General features: G+C 35.9%; 3 protein-coding genes across 5 annotated transcripts in view; 1 reads left to right on the forward strand and 2 right to left on the reverse strand.

Annotated features, from left to right (window-relative positions):
- LOC117565231 (protein teashirt) overlaps window positions 1-14,366 on the reverse strand; it is a 199,603-nt gene that overhangs the window by 166,130 nt on the left and 19,107 nt on the right. The window lies entirely within an intron of this gene.
- LOC117565075 (activator of 90 kDa heat shock protein ATPase homolog 1) lies at window positions 4,246-7,369 on the reverse strand. Its single transcript, XM_034244023.2, has 4 exons — window positions 7,035-7,369; window positions 6,311-6,956; window positions 6,104-6,239; window positions 4,246-4,808 (listed from the first exon to the last, which is right to left on the reverse strand). The coding sequence occupies exons 1-4, from the start codon at window positions 7,180-7,182 to the stop codon at window positions 4,665-4,667; spliced, it is 1,074 nt and encodes a 357-aa protein (XP_034099914.1). The 5' UTR covers window positions 7,183-7,369; the 3' UTR covers window positions 4,246-4,664.
- LOC117565913 (cytohesin-1) overlaps window positions 8,012-14,366 on the forward strand; it is a 43,067-nt gene continuing 36,712 nt past the window's right edge. Inside the window, exons 1-2 of one of the 3 annotated variants that reach the window (XM_034245281.2) lie at window positions 8,012-8,262; window positions 8,891-8,964. In XM_034245281.2, the coding sequence (XP_034101172.1) occupies window positions 8,184-8,262; window positions 8,891-8,964 (153 nt within the window). In that variant the 5' untranslated portion in view covers window positions 8,012-8,183. Of the gene's footprint in view, window positions 8,263-8,890; window positions 8,965-9,999; window positions 10,292-12,795; window positions 13,372-14,366 lie in introns of those variants that run through there. The other 2 variants (XM_034245282.2, XM_034245280.2) reach the window with 2 other exon arrangements.

Genomic DNA, 14,366 nt, shown 5'->3' on the forward strand with positions numbered 1-14,366 from the left:
AGGAAGATAAGAAGCCAATACCTGGACCAGCTTATCAGCAGATTGGATCAAAGTATTATTATATTGAAAAATCTGAAGAGCTCAATTGGTTTGTTGCAGTCAACAAATGTTTTATCATAGGTGGACATTTAATTAGTATCGAAAATCAGAATGAATTCAATGAAATCAAGGGGAAACTACAAGCTACAAAAAATTATTGGATTGACATTAACGATTTAGCTAAAGAGGGTGAATTTATTTCCGTAGCAACTCGTCAAAAGCCGAAGTTTTTGAATTGGCATATTAATGAGCCAAATAACGGTCAGTCTTCTAACGAGCATTGCGGTGAATTATGGTTTAAAAATGAAACTTATCTAATGAATGATGCTATGTGTGAAAAGAAGAACTTGTTTATTTGTGAACGTACAGAGAACTAAATTGACATCAACACTTATGAATTTTTAATAAACTATCAGTTTAACTATTGTCGTCTTAACATATTCGAAATAAATAAATCACTTTTGCTTCTTATTGACCGAGAAACATAAATTTGTGCTGATAAAACAGCGAACCAAACAATATTGTAATAATGATGCTGATAATGCACTGCGCTGGTTTTTGTTTATTTGCGAATTACGAAATGAAGATAAAAGAATATATTATTATTCAAATAAATACACATATGTTTAATTGAATGGTTGAAGCACATCACTGTTTAATATTGTGTGAATCAAAATGAATATAATAATATTTGGACTCCTTCTCTCAGTCCTCGTTGTGTATGGCAGTGAGGAAGTAAGTATTCCTAATAAATCTCCCTTTAGATGATCCTTAGTTTCGGTTTCCATTCATTGAGCTGTTAAATAAAATTACAGGTTAAACAAGTCGAGCAACAATTGGAACATCTTCAAAAAGCGGAGGAAGTTAAGAAGCCAATACCTGGACCGCCTTATCAGCAGATTGGTTCAAAATATTATTATATGGAAGAATCTGAAAAAGTCAATTGGTTTAGGGCAGACAACAAATGTCTAGCAATAAATGGACATTTGGTTAGTATCCAAAATGTAGATGAATTCAACGCAATCAAGCAGAAACTGCAAAATCGTAAAGATTACTGGATTGACATTAACGGTTTAGCTAAAAAGAATGAATATACTTCGATTTCTACAGGCCGCAGAGTAAACTATTTTAAGTGGGCGCCAAATGAACCTGACGAACTCAATGGTGATCAAAATTGCGTCGAATTGCATTCATTATTCGAACACCAAATGTTTCTTTTTGATTGTAGTTCTGAACAATTGTTTATTTGCGAATTTGGAAATTAATTTTATTAAATATATTATTTTCCCAGCCAGCCAAATAAATATTACTACACATCTGTATAATTGAATGTTTAAGAATTGCTTATTCGATTGTAGCAACAGTTTTTTTTTTCAGACAAATTTTGTTTTAAATTGTATATATAATAAAGTGATTCTTTTCGGAAAATTTCAAAATTGAATTCAGTATTCTATCATTAGAAATTGTGATAGTTAAAGCCCGAAAGCAAAGTTTGCCAGACGCTGCTCTGATAACGTATTCAGAATTCAATATATTATATGCTTAGATTAATGAAAGTAAAAGTCAATGACTTATCTCTGCTCTTGACCCAATTTTAATGACCTCAAGATCAAATACATCGCAATTATCAAAGTTCGCCATATGCGAAAAAATGTCAATTGGTATGAAGCAGTTAACAGATGCCAGGCAATAGGTGGACGTTTGATTAGTATTAAATATCTCGATGAATCTCGAGGAGGAACTGCAAGCTGAAAAAGATTATTGGATTGACATTAACGACTTGGAAAATGAAGGAGAATACTTTTCAATTGCGACGGGTCGGAAAGGAACCTATTTTAATTAGTTACCAAAGCAATTCAAAAATTGAGAATTGTATCGAACTACATGGAACATCTAAAAAAATGAATGATGATAAATGTGAAAGAAAACAATTATTTATTTGCAAACATAGAAACTAGCTTGCATAGTTCTCTAACGAGTTATATTTGTAATAAATATGTAATAGATATGTCATATGTAATGTTAATAAGAAGAATCATCGCGACTTTAAAGAATTCAAAATAAATAAAACTCATTTCGATCATTGCAATATTAAACAAGTAAGAAAGTTACACTCGAGTGTGCTCGACTGTGAGATACCCGCTACCCATTTTTAATAAAGGCAAAATATTGCGGTATCATTTTCAAAATATACCGAAAATACTAAAAAATACTAAAAAAATACTAAAAATATACCAAATGGTATGTTTGGTATATCGATATAGTACACCATTCAAAATATACCATAAACGGCACAATGTGCCAGATTGTCGGCCAAAACAACTAAAAGCCCTAGTAAGTAGGCGTTTTTGCCCATACAAAAGTATTTCTTTAATAACTTCCACAATTTTTATTTGATCACAACCAAATTTTCAGGAATCATAACTACTACAGTAATTATTGTATATAGCTCGTAGCTCTAGCTTTAAAATTACACTTGTTATTCGATTTTTTTGATTTGCGGGGGCGGAAGTGGGCGTGACAAAAATTTGAAACAAACTTGATCTGCGTGCAAACATAACAAATGCTGTCGAAAAAAAATTATAGCTCTATCTCTTATAGTCTCTGAGATCTAGGTGTTCATACGGACGGACGGACGGACGGACAGACGGACAGACGGACATGGCTATATCGTCTCGGCTGTTGACGCTGATCAAGAATATATATACTTTATAGGGTCGGAGATGCCTCCTTCTATCTGTTACATACATTTCCTGCCGGCACAAAGTTATAATACCCTTCTACCCTATGGGTAGCGGGTATAAATATACTTAAGTGGGCGAATTCTCTGCGATAGTTGAAACCTTAATTTAATAAATGTATATTCTATATCAGAGCATGATGATGTGTTATTGTTCAGATGAGTAAAAAAAAGTTGTTGTTGGGAATTAACTACAAAAATCTAGTAACAAATATTCGTATTTAAAATGTGTCTTGGAAAGTTTCAAACACGCTTGACAAAACACGGAAATAGATTGAAAAACAAAAGCGCTGTCGCTATGCAGATTACTGAAATCTAAGTACGCAATGATCGCGCTCTTTTTTTAATGATAACGCCAAGAAATAATTCATATAATACATATATAAAAAGTATTAGGTACATCACGCCACTTGTCACATAGTTTTTATTGTCTTTTTTGGCTATTTAAGCTCCACTTATTAAACTAAGAGCTTTAGTGTTTCACAAAAAGTTTTTGAGTGCGTATCAAAATGAAAATAATATTATTCGGGCTTCTCGTCGCAGTTCTTATTGTCTACGGCTATGCGGAAGTGAGTGTCTTTTACGAACCAAATTTATAATAGTTTTAAGAGTGTGATTCCATTCATAGGATAACAAGGATAAACACGATGAATCGGTGAAACGTTTTTGGGAACAATACCAAAAAGATCTTGATGACATAAAACATGTCCAGGATTTGCTTAAGAGGAATGAGGAAGATTTCGCTCGCTCCGATCAAAGAATGAAAGACTCGCATATTGAATTTGAAAGAGCCAAGCAAAGAATAAATGAGGAAATTGAGAAATTAAAAAATAGAGGATAAAAGAAGCTAAAAACTTAATAGCTTCACAGCGAACACGTTGCATGAATAAATATGAGAAATTTGTCAAAGTTTTAAATCCATAACAATCTTATCAGTCATTCAATTGTTGAAATAAATAGAGCAAATGTAAAACGAAAGTTGTTTCTTAAAAGATTATTTAAACAAAGAAGTTGAAGTCGAATGAGCTCGACTACCAATTTTTAGTGCGCTATTGAAATATACCAAATTGATATACCACAAAAATACATAAATATACCAAAGGATGTATTCACATTGAAAATCTTTAACTGCGTGCTGTTGAAACAAAATTATATCTCCATATCTTATAGCCTCTGAGATATAGGTGTTTATACAAACGGACGGACAGACAGACAGTCGGACATGGCCACATCAAGAATAGATATACCTTATAGGATCGGAGATGCCTCCTTCCGGTTGTCACATTATAAAACGCTTCTGGTATAAAAATAATCTCAATCTTGCCGCATTTGAGTTAAATTTGTTTTTTTCCTTGTTTAGAATCAAGATAAAGCCTATATTATAGAGCTTACTGTTTTACCGATATTTCTCCAATCCAATTGCTGTAATATCAGTTACCGATTGGAAGAAAGAAACGAGAGAAGCATTTCGATTTCGCATTTATTTCGCCACTTAGAATGGTTGTTTTATATATGTGAGTGTATGTGTGTTTGTTTGTACGTGTTGCTGTTGTCGTACAGTGAATCCATCTACATTACATATGTATGCGTTATGTATGTACTTTAATACCATTATCATAATGAAATTGTTAACAGAGTGCAAAGGCGCGCAGCTGGATAGAAATTATAGCTAGAGATTGTTGTTCTTATTATGGTGGATGATGGATAATCAAGTTGCAGCCGCTGTTCTGTTCTGTAATGGAATCCAAAATCGAATCCGAATCCAAATCCGAGTGATAAGCAAAGCCAACCAGAGAAGCTAGTGTAGTGTAGTATCTGTGTCTATGTGTGTGTTTGTGTATGTGTGTCCAATTTAACCGAATGAGGGAGACGGAAAAGGCGCTCCTTATAAGGCGTCGGAAATGGAGCTGCCAAAGCCAAAGGTCTGCTTAATGCTGTGCCAATAGTATCGATGCCAGTTTGTCCTCATCGCATCGTACTCTGAGGCGGGAATGCCGGTCTGCTTTAGCGTCATCATTGTGCTCGATGACTGCAACAGAGAACGATACAATAATATAGTACAATAAATATTGAAACTTTCAGTAGGCAAAGTTAGTCGTAAGGTTCGCTTTCATCTTCAACATTTAACATTGAAAAAGTGTTGATAGATATTACAATTCTATCATAGTAATATTTTAAATGCTGAAATTATGTTAAAGTCGAATCAATTTGAAAGTAAAAAACTGACTAAATTTTATTGGGAGTTAGAAGCTGATATGTTTCTATGATTACTATTGATTAAATCCTCTATTCACCTTCATATATGACTCTCCCTACTTGCTAATTTTATCATAACTTCATTGCAAAGATAAATTTAATAGATTCTTTATCTTACTCATCACACATTAGGCAAACATTGAAGTGCTTTAGCAACTTACAAATCTCTAAGAATGATATTTTGTCAGATAATAGAAAATAAGTTCTATATGTATTCGAAAAAGTAACTTGATGTGAAATATTAACATTAGCATATAAATTGAAGTAAATCTTGAGTTAAGCTATACTCATTATTTGCTTAGAGTTATTTCAAGCGTGGATTTAATGGCATTTTCTTAAAGTGAATTGATTTCCTTTATAGATTAAAGTGAGTTAAGCTGATGCTATAAACAAAGTTGCTCAATTTTTAAAGGAAAGCAGATCAAGGATATAATAGATTACAAAGAGCTTAAGAGTATATTAGAGACTTGTTCTAGAAGCTTTAAGTGAACAAACTTGGATATTAATTAGAGGTAAATTGAGTTAATTAAAAGGGATTCTTTTACTATAAAGTAAACTATTAATACAATTTGAAGATCAGACAAGAATATCCTTAGGTAGCAATAAAATGGTTGCATAAATATTAAAAATAAAAAACAACCTTTGATAATCAATAAGATTCCGAAAATAAATCATTTACAAAGAAGTGAACTATTAATACAATTAATTTGAAGATCAGACAAGTTAATTCTTATAGAAAATTGTTCTATAAACTTTAAAAATATAAATCAACCTTTGATAATAATGAAGATTAAAGTCGCTAAATTAAAAATGGTAGTTAAACAAGTCTTTTACAATGCAGTAAACTGCTAAACTAAACGAAGATCAGATATGAGGATCTTTTGCAATGGTAAAAAGGGTAATTAACAAGTCTTTTACAAAGAAGTAAACTATTAAACTAATCAAAGATCAGACATGATAATCCTCGAAGACTACTAAGAGAGAATTGTTTTGTGAACTTGAAAAGAAATGTGACCAAGACTAACAACTAAGTTGAGACAAAATGATCACTTGATCGCCGACACTTACAGTTTCCTCGAGCTCGATGACGACATGCGAGTAGTGACCAGATGACCAGTTTTTCAGACGCCAGCTCTGCTGGATCTTCTTCTCGGGCACCAGTTCCTCAAACTTGCCCAGCACATTGCCGCCATAGAGAACGAATCTAAAAAAGAAATATAATTCAATTGAGAGATTCTTTGTTAAAGTGTAATAAAAAAAGATTTCGATGCTCACTCGCCACCACGCACAGCATCGACTTTGGCCGGGGCACGTGTGAATGCTGTGACCATGTCGGGCTTTGTTAGTGCGTTGTACAAATCGTTGGCATTACAGTGGAACTCCTCGCACATGGACAACGTGCGCACGTCCAGCTTGCAGCCAACGCTGCTGCTCTTGCTGTTGCTGCTGCTGTTGATCGATGACGATGATGATGTGACACCAGACGCTGCCTTCTGTTGGGCGGCATTCTTCGCATTGTTGGCATCCTTCAGGGCGCCGCCGCTGCCATCGTCATTTTTCTTTGGTAGTATCAAGTTCTTGGAATACTCCTCCTTCAGCTCCTTGATGTAGACGCCCAGCTGTTGGCGCACACGCTCACGTCCCACATTGTACATGAATTGTTTAAGCGTCTCGGACTCATCGTTGCTCTCATCAATGGTCACCGTTAGCTCCACATCCTCCAGACTATTCTCCTCGGATAGATTGGGGATTGTCAGTTTACCCTTGTGGCTCAGTTTGCTATTTTTGAGCAGACGGCCGGACCACTTCAAGACCAATTCCCATTCATAGAAGAATATCAGTTTGCCCTTGCGATTGTTCACAGTTGCCTCCCCGGTGCACTTGTCCACCGCATCCACAGCGCACTCGATATCACTTTGCACTTGCGTTGGTTGGAACAAAGATTAAGGTTAGGAATTGTACAACAAACAGAAACTTTGTAATGTAATTGAATATGTACCGATTTTAAAGTCATCGAACAACTGTTGCAATCTCTCCTTGGACCAGGGTGTCGCATTCTTTTCCGTCCAATGCCAATTGTTCACATTCGTTGCATCGGGTCGCTCCTCGACAATCCAGCGTGGATCTCCTTCTCCCCATTTGGCCATGGCTTTTGCTTTTGTCTGCTCTTTGCTGTATTAAACTCGCTGTGATAATCGCATTCGCGTGTCCTCCGCCTATGTTTGTGTTGCCTGGCAGTTGGCGTTTGGTGCTGTTTATTGTTAAATATTTGGAATTTTCTAGAAATTCAAGTTACTCGCTCGCTGCCTTGGCAGTCAATCTTGGAACTAGGGATGTTGTTATCGATATATCGATACCGCAATTGCACATTAGACGATACTAGCAATAAGTATTGCGTGCTTTGGTATTTCGAAATATCGTTTAAGCATCAAGAACGATGAAAGTAGCGTGACTAGCAGAAACACTGTTAATTGTCAGCTGATTACAGATAGTATATTGTGTTGATAGAGCACATATTTTTAAATAACTTAAAAATTGGGAATGGGAATATTAAATTAACAAGTCATTAGTAAGAAATTAATATTTTCCCATTCTTTTACTTTTACAATTACAATTAAGCTTGCTCATGGGTCACACTGTATTATTGCCATTCACTTGTCACGAGTCGCAGTTACTGCGCTTCTTTTGCCTGTGAGGAGCAATTCTGTTATACACTTGCTATTAAGCGACTTTTGTTACACTACTGCCGTTAATAAGATGCAAAAGATTAGGCAAAACATACATATATATATATATATAAATATTATTACATGTTACAAAAATTAATTGTACATTTGTATTTAATTTTAAATAACTCGCAGCGTGAGTGCTGTAAACTACCACTCTGTTATTAACAGAGCTTAACATCGCACGCCTATCGATATACGCTTGCGATATTTCTGTTGGCACATCTCTTTGGCCAGCACAAATAGTCCATCCCTAGTGGGAAAAAAGGCGAAAGAATTTTGTGTTGTTGATTTTGTTTTTTCAAAATAAATTTGTAATAATAAATGAAAAAACGCCAACAAATCGTGAAAAGTTGTGAATTATGTTAAACTAACGGATCGTGAGTGCGTGCGTGTGTGTGTGTTAGCTGTGCCGCGCCACAATGATTAGCGCTATGGACAATTTCGACAACAGATCGTACGGTGCGATTTCCAAGGGGCGCAGTGAATTCTCGATGCCAGGTAAACACACAACACGACTACAAATACAAGTACAACTACAAATGCAGCAAAGCACAGAAATGAGTAAACAAGAAAACAAAGAAGGCTCAATAAAGATTAGTTTAAGCTGCAATTGAAGTGCAATTGTGCGAAAGTCGAAATGCAAATCGATGAAAGCAATTCAAATAATTCCAGACGCAAATCGAGAACTGGAAGCAACAAGCGACGCGACGCTGCTGCTTTTGTGGGCGTGTGTGAGTGTGTGCGTGTGTGAATATGTGTATGTGTACTATGTCTATTAAACTGGCCTTCAATTGAATTAATGCGTAATCCGGCGAGGCGGCATTAAACTAATAAACCAATTAATGCCAAATTCGATGATGGCCTGTTGTGAAACAATAAAATAAAAACAGTGAGAGCAATTGTTAAATTATGTTTGTATTGATTTGGCAGCACTGCAATGCAGCTTGCGCGTGTGTGCTTGTATGAATGTGTGGGTGTGTGCACTCCACTGTTTACGTGCTGCGTGCGTCGCCTGTGTTTGTGTGTGAGTGGAATGTCGCTGTTCCAATTAACCAAATAAAAAGAAAAAAAAAACAAAAGCAAAGCAAAAGCGAGAATTATGTGTGTGTTCTTGTCTCTCTTGCAGAATTGACGCCAGAGCAACAGAAGATGCTCATTGAGCTGCGCAGAAAGAGACAGGAGCTTCTGCTCGAGATTCAGGTAAGTTCGCAAAACTTTATCTCTTCATCTTTTTTATTTTTTTGTTATTGCCTTCACCTTTGTGCCCAACACCAACAACTTTAACTCTGCAAATGTCAAAGCTCCCATATCTTGCTGTCTCTTTTTCTCCCTTTCAAACACCTTGCGCATTGTCACTTCCTCCTCTTCGTTCGCCTCGCACGTTTTCGTTCTTATTTTGTTCGTTCGTTATGGCTAATTAGTTTGTTCACATTTTGCCACGTTCAGTTTTGATTTTGTTGTCAAATCGATTTGATTGTTTTTAATGACCACTTCGCTTCTGCTTCTGCTTCTTTTTGATATTCGTCGTGAATATTCTCTCTCTGTCTCGCTCTCGCACAACAATGCGCGCCTAATGAGCAGTAATAAAGAGCGAAGTGTGCCCAGTTTTTGAACTTTTGCTTTGTGACATTTCTGTGTGTTGATCTTTCTTGTTGTTGTTGTTGCTTTTTCTTGGCTTAACAACGTGGGAGCAAGTGAAGTGGCGGCATCGCAAAAGCAACGGTAAACATTGCTCGGCAACAGTAGCGCATTCAAGGGTTTGCTTAAAGGGCCCAATGTGGGGCGAATTTATTGAAATTATTAATAGAAAAATTAAATTTTTTTTAAATAATTCATATAATCATTGTTTGATTAAGGATTTCCTTTATCTTTCTTTTACGAATATAAATTGATTCATTTTTGTACTGCAAATGTTTAATCAATTTGTGCAGTGATTGAAATTGATTTTTTTCTGATTATTATTTCAACTTTTTGATGCTTACTAAATAATTCCAATTAAGTCACATTTTCACCTATCATTCGACTAGACATTGTTTCTCAATCATGAATTAAGTTCGCTTCTTTTTTTTGTTCTTAAAGAAGCAGTATTTGCATAGTCTAGACAACAGCTGTGACAACATGTGGGCCCAAACAATGAGATCTACCTGCGATCCGCTTCTGTGCGGTCGCATGCAAAAATTTGCCCTCGTCTCTCACAAGTCGCTGATATCGTCGCTTAGTCATCGATGACGTCTCGCGCCGCAGACATTAAAATTCAGACCGACAGACAGATCGACCGATAGACCGACGGACGGACAGACAGACAGGCTATCGACTATCGAATCGCAGTGCGTTCGAATCGCAGGCGATAAACATAAATTATTGTAAACTTTTTGTGTCGTGCGTGTCAAATTTGGAGAAATAGATTCGCGAGCAAAGAAACGTGATTTCTTGAATGTTATTGTGGTGCCGTTATCGTTGTTGTGCTTGTTGTTGTGCTATGTACAAGTTTCTATATCGCAAGATTATAAACAAAACCAAATCCAAGGTGAGTGATTCACAAACAACAAAAAAAAGACCGCAGTTGTAAAATGTTGTTATCTATAATTGAATGAATGAATTGAAATTATTTACTATGCGTTTGTTGTGCAGGTTAAGAAATACTGTATTTAATCAATGTTCGATAAGCGAATGAATGAAATAAATAATCTTGAGGAATTTTCATCTATCCAGCACTTAATCTAAACAGTTATTTCAATGCCTCGATCAACTGAAAGTATTCGTTTAGCATTCTTGTTTTCAAATAATTCTCGTTTAATCTTGAAACTTCGTAAACCTAAAGCAGGTAGAGTATCAGTCTAGTCCGCTAATCCTCTTCATATGCTCAGCATATTATAAATATTTCGTGAGTTTTCCTTTCAATTTCCACAACAACAGTTTCTTTCGCATAATTTCGGTTTCCATTTCGTAAAATAATTCCTTGACTACCTGGCGCGAGCAATCGACACCTCAATTGCGCTCTCTCTGATCCTCTCCTGTGTTCTTTCGAGTGTTCCCCTCGCTTACCTGACTTCCTTTCTTGGCTCTCTCTCTCTCCTCCCTCCCTCCCCTCGTTATTGTGCGAAGGGTTTCTTTGGGATTTCATTTCAATTTTTCGGCAATTAGTCGAGTTCAGATTTCGGGTTAAGTTAGGTTAAGTTTTTGGCTTGTGCTCGTCTCAACCCCTTTTTTTTGTTATTGTATATCTTATTTACTTATGGATCATATTCATATTCACACTCCAATCATCATCATTTACTTTTAGAATAGCATTTAAAGTTTTATTATCCGCTCAACTTTCTTTGCTAATGGTTTTTGTTAACGCAGACAGCATAAAACTGTTGCCAAACTTTGCCAAAAACTTGTGCTAATAAACATTAATCATTAGCAGACGTTCTACATTTAAATTTTAAATGCAAGACGCGATATTTTTATCGCAGTGAAAATATCGCATGCGAGCAATTTAAATATCCAGCCTAAAAGTATGCTCTAAAATTTTAGAGCGCACAACTCGAATTGCGATTGAGATGTTTAATTTGATGAAGCTAACTTTGAACTTGAAATGCGTTTTGATTGAATATGCAAACTTTTTACTTAGAAATATTGTTTCTTAGAAAATAAATTAGCGTTTATTCGTAAATTATTCAGCTAGTTTTGTTGCTTTATTGACCCCCGGCGATTGCATCATAATTTCCAGGAATTTCCTCGGAATTAATTCATTATTTGCCTTTCGATTTGCGCAGATGCTTGGCTATGAATCATTCTCAAGTGCCCCCGCTTATCAAAATAAACTCATTGTCAGACAACTGCACGTGTGTGTGAATATGTGTGAGTGAGTTTTGCTTAAGGAATCGCAACTGCATTTGTATGCGTGTGTGTGTTTGACGTCGGTGCTATGTATTCATTTCAACTAAATTGTTTTCTTTTACAATTTTTTTTGCCGCAGCTGATAAGATAAAGAGAGTAACGTTTCTTCTTTTTTGCCCTCTCTCTTTCTTCCGCCATTCTACATTTTCTTATCTCCTCTGCTGATGTTGATGGACTCAGTTGACGTTGACGTCGCTAACAGCGTTTGTAGATAAATACATATGTATGTAAATGTTATATTTAAACTTGCGCCATGTTGTTGTTGTTGTTGTTAGTCATTATTACTCTTCGTCTGATTGGGATCTTGTCTTCTCTTAATTTGCCATCTTCTCCCGCTCTCTTTGCTTCGTTAATATGGCAACGAAATGCAAATTGCAAAGTTTTTACTTTGTTTTGTTTGCTTTGCTTCATTAAGTTGTTATATATATTTTACAACGCTGCATTTGCAAAGCTTTTAAATTATGATTTATGTGAACAGCAAGAACAAACAAAACTTTGAACGACGGCAACAACAACAATGAAGTCGAGTGCTAAACTTATTGAAAGCGCACTTAAAGTGCAAATTTGTGCTTTGATTTATGGCGTCTGCTTTGAGGTTATAAACGACAAAAACGACGTCGACGACGAGTGGCAACAATGACCGTTTCAACTACAACATCCATTTCCCCCCCTCCCCCTCTCTCCTGCTGCTCCACACAATAGCAGTCTAATCGAAGTGGCCAAGCAGCACAAATGTGGCCAGAGAGCATTGCAGTTTATGACGTCTGCATGCAAATGGCTTCACTTCACTTCACTTGTGTTGTGTTGTGTGTTTCGATTCCGCACGTTCCGGCAAGTTGTAAAATGTAGCCTAGTCTTTAAAACACAATGTATCCTTAGCCATTGCTCTACAACTACAAATCACCGTTCTCTTCAATTCGAAAGACACTTGTTGTGAGTTTGGCATGTAAGAGCAATGTTTTTCTCTTAGCAACTGTTAGGCCTAACAGACAATGTTAACATGCTGCTCATTAGTGATTAACAGCAAGTTAGCAGTGCAGTTTTGAGTCATACAGCGCCATTTGAGCTTAACAGCCGGAGAGCATTAACAGCAACAGACGCTGTTAAGCGTTTTTTTCGCTCTGAGACACTTGTTGTTGTTGGCCTCGCACCATTAACAGTCGAGAATCCAAACAAAATGTCAACGTAACGGACGAAACTCGTCGGCGTCGTGCGGCACTCGAAAACGGAAAGCGGAAAACCACCAACAAAAAAAACAAAAGCAAAACAAAAATATTCGAATTTATGTGTTATTTTCGTACGCAAGAGAAAATCCCGTATTTTGTCGAAGTGCCAAAACAAAAAATATTTTAGTGAGCCCGGCGCATGGATCTGTTTATTTATAGCCACAACAACAACAACACAATTCAGCAAATAAAATCTCAAAGGAATTAGTGCAAAAAAAAAGAAAAGAATTAAAGTGGATTTAGAAATAAATAAACTCGTTTTATTTATTGTGCAAACATCACATTGTGCCTAACAAAGTGTTTATGATAAGAAGACGTCTTATCGCATTTAATCGCAATCCAAAAAATAAAAAGAAAATAAAGTTATCAACAAATTTGAAAGCGAAACAAGTGAGAATTTTGTGCGAAAAAGTGTTTTAAGTGTTGTGTTTGTCGAGTGAATCAAACACGAAAATATTGCAATCAACTTTGGAGCCGTTTTCCCTGAATCTTCCATGTAAATATTGCAAACAAAATAAATATTGTATTTTTTTATTGTCAGCAATTTACAAGTACAAAAAAAAATCAGCGAATCGCGTCAGCTAATAAATAATTGACAAGGCCGAAAGACGCGACGTTTCTCTTGCTCCATTTGCCTAGGTTTTGCCCCTCCCCCTGTTCCCCTCTTCTTGACCCCTCTCCACCTATAGCGTTTAGCCGGCCTCACCTTTTGGTTAATCATACTTTGAGACATGATAAACAAATAGGCGTCGTTGTGACGTCAGTTTCGTGTTTCCGCTTTATTGACGCTTACTGTTCACATATCGATATAGTATAGTTATTTTTTTTTTATCAACTATGGAATTTTATTCTCCCCCATTCTCTCATTTTATTTGTTTAACTTTGGCCACACACATGAGTAATAAACATTGTTTTTCGACACGCTTTGCGATTTTTGCGGTGGCAGCCGAAAAAGAATCGTTTTTGATCAAGCGAATTTATATATTTTGTTGCTTAACTAAATCATTAACACCTCAAATAGGTGTGTGTGTGGGTGTGTATTTGTCTTTGTGTCTGTGTGAGAGCACGTGATTTTTTGGATTGATGAGCTGCAGAATTTTCCACTGCAAGGAATAAGAAATTGAAAGGTGTGGAATGAAATACTTTCGATAATAATTGTTGGGCAACATCGCTGATAAGCAGGAGACACTGGGAATGAAATGCTATCGATTATTTGCTAAGATTTGACATGGTTTATCGATAACAACTAGAGACAACATTGCAAGTAGCACGAAACATTCTAGAGGTTTGAAGTGGTAAAAGAAAAATAGAATCAAATAGAATAACTTCTTTTAATTATCGATTATTTACTAAGCTTAGACATGGTTTATCGATAACAACTAGAGACAACATTGAAGATAAGTGGCAATAAATATTCTAGAGGTTTGAAGTGGTAAAAGAGAAATAGAATCAAGTAGAATAAGTTCTCTTAGCTATCGATTGTTTGCTAAG

This window comes from Drosophila albomicans, chromosome 2L (assembly GCF_009650485.2).
Source record: "Drosophila albomicans strain 15112-1751.03 chromosome 2L, ASM965048v2, whole genome shotgun sequence".
Taxonomy (NCBI): domain Eukaryota; kingdom Metazoa; phylum Arthropoda; class Insecta; order Diptera; family Drosophilidae; genus Drosophila; species Drosophila albomicans.

Excerpts from the sequence above, each read along its gene's own strand:
- LOC117565075 (XM_034244023.2), bottom strand. The coding sequence starts at position 7,182 with ATGGCCAAATGGGGAGAAGGAGATCCACGCTGGATTGTCGAGGAGCGA. Across the intron at positions 6,957-7,034 it reads GTTCGATGACTTTAAAATCG|TGCAAAGTGATATCGAGTGC; the intron begins GTACATATTCAA and ends AACCAACGCAAG. Across the intron at positions 6,240-6,310 it reads GATGCTGTGCGTGGTGGCGA|ATTCGTTCTCTATGGCGGCA; the intron begins GTGAGCATCGAA and ends TTTCTTTTTTAG.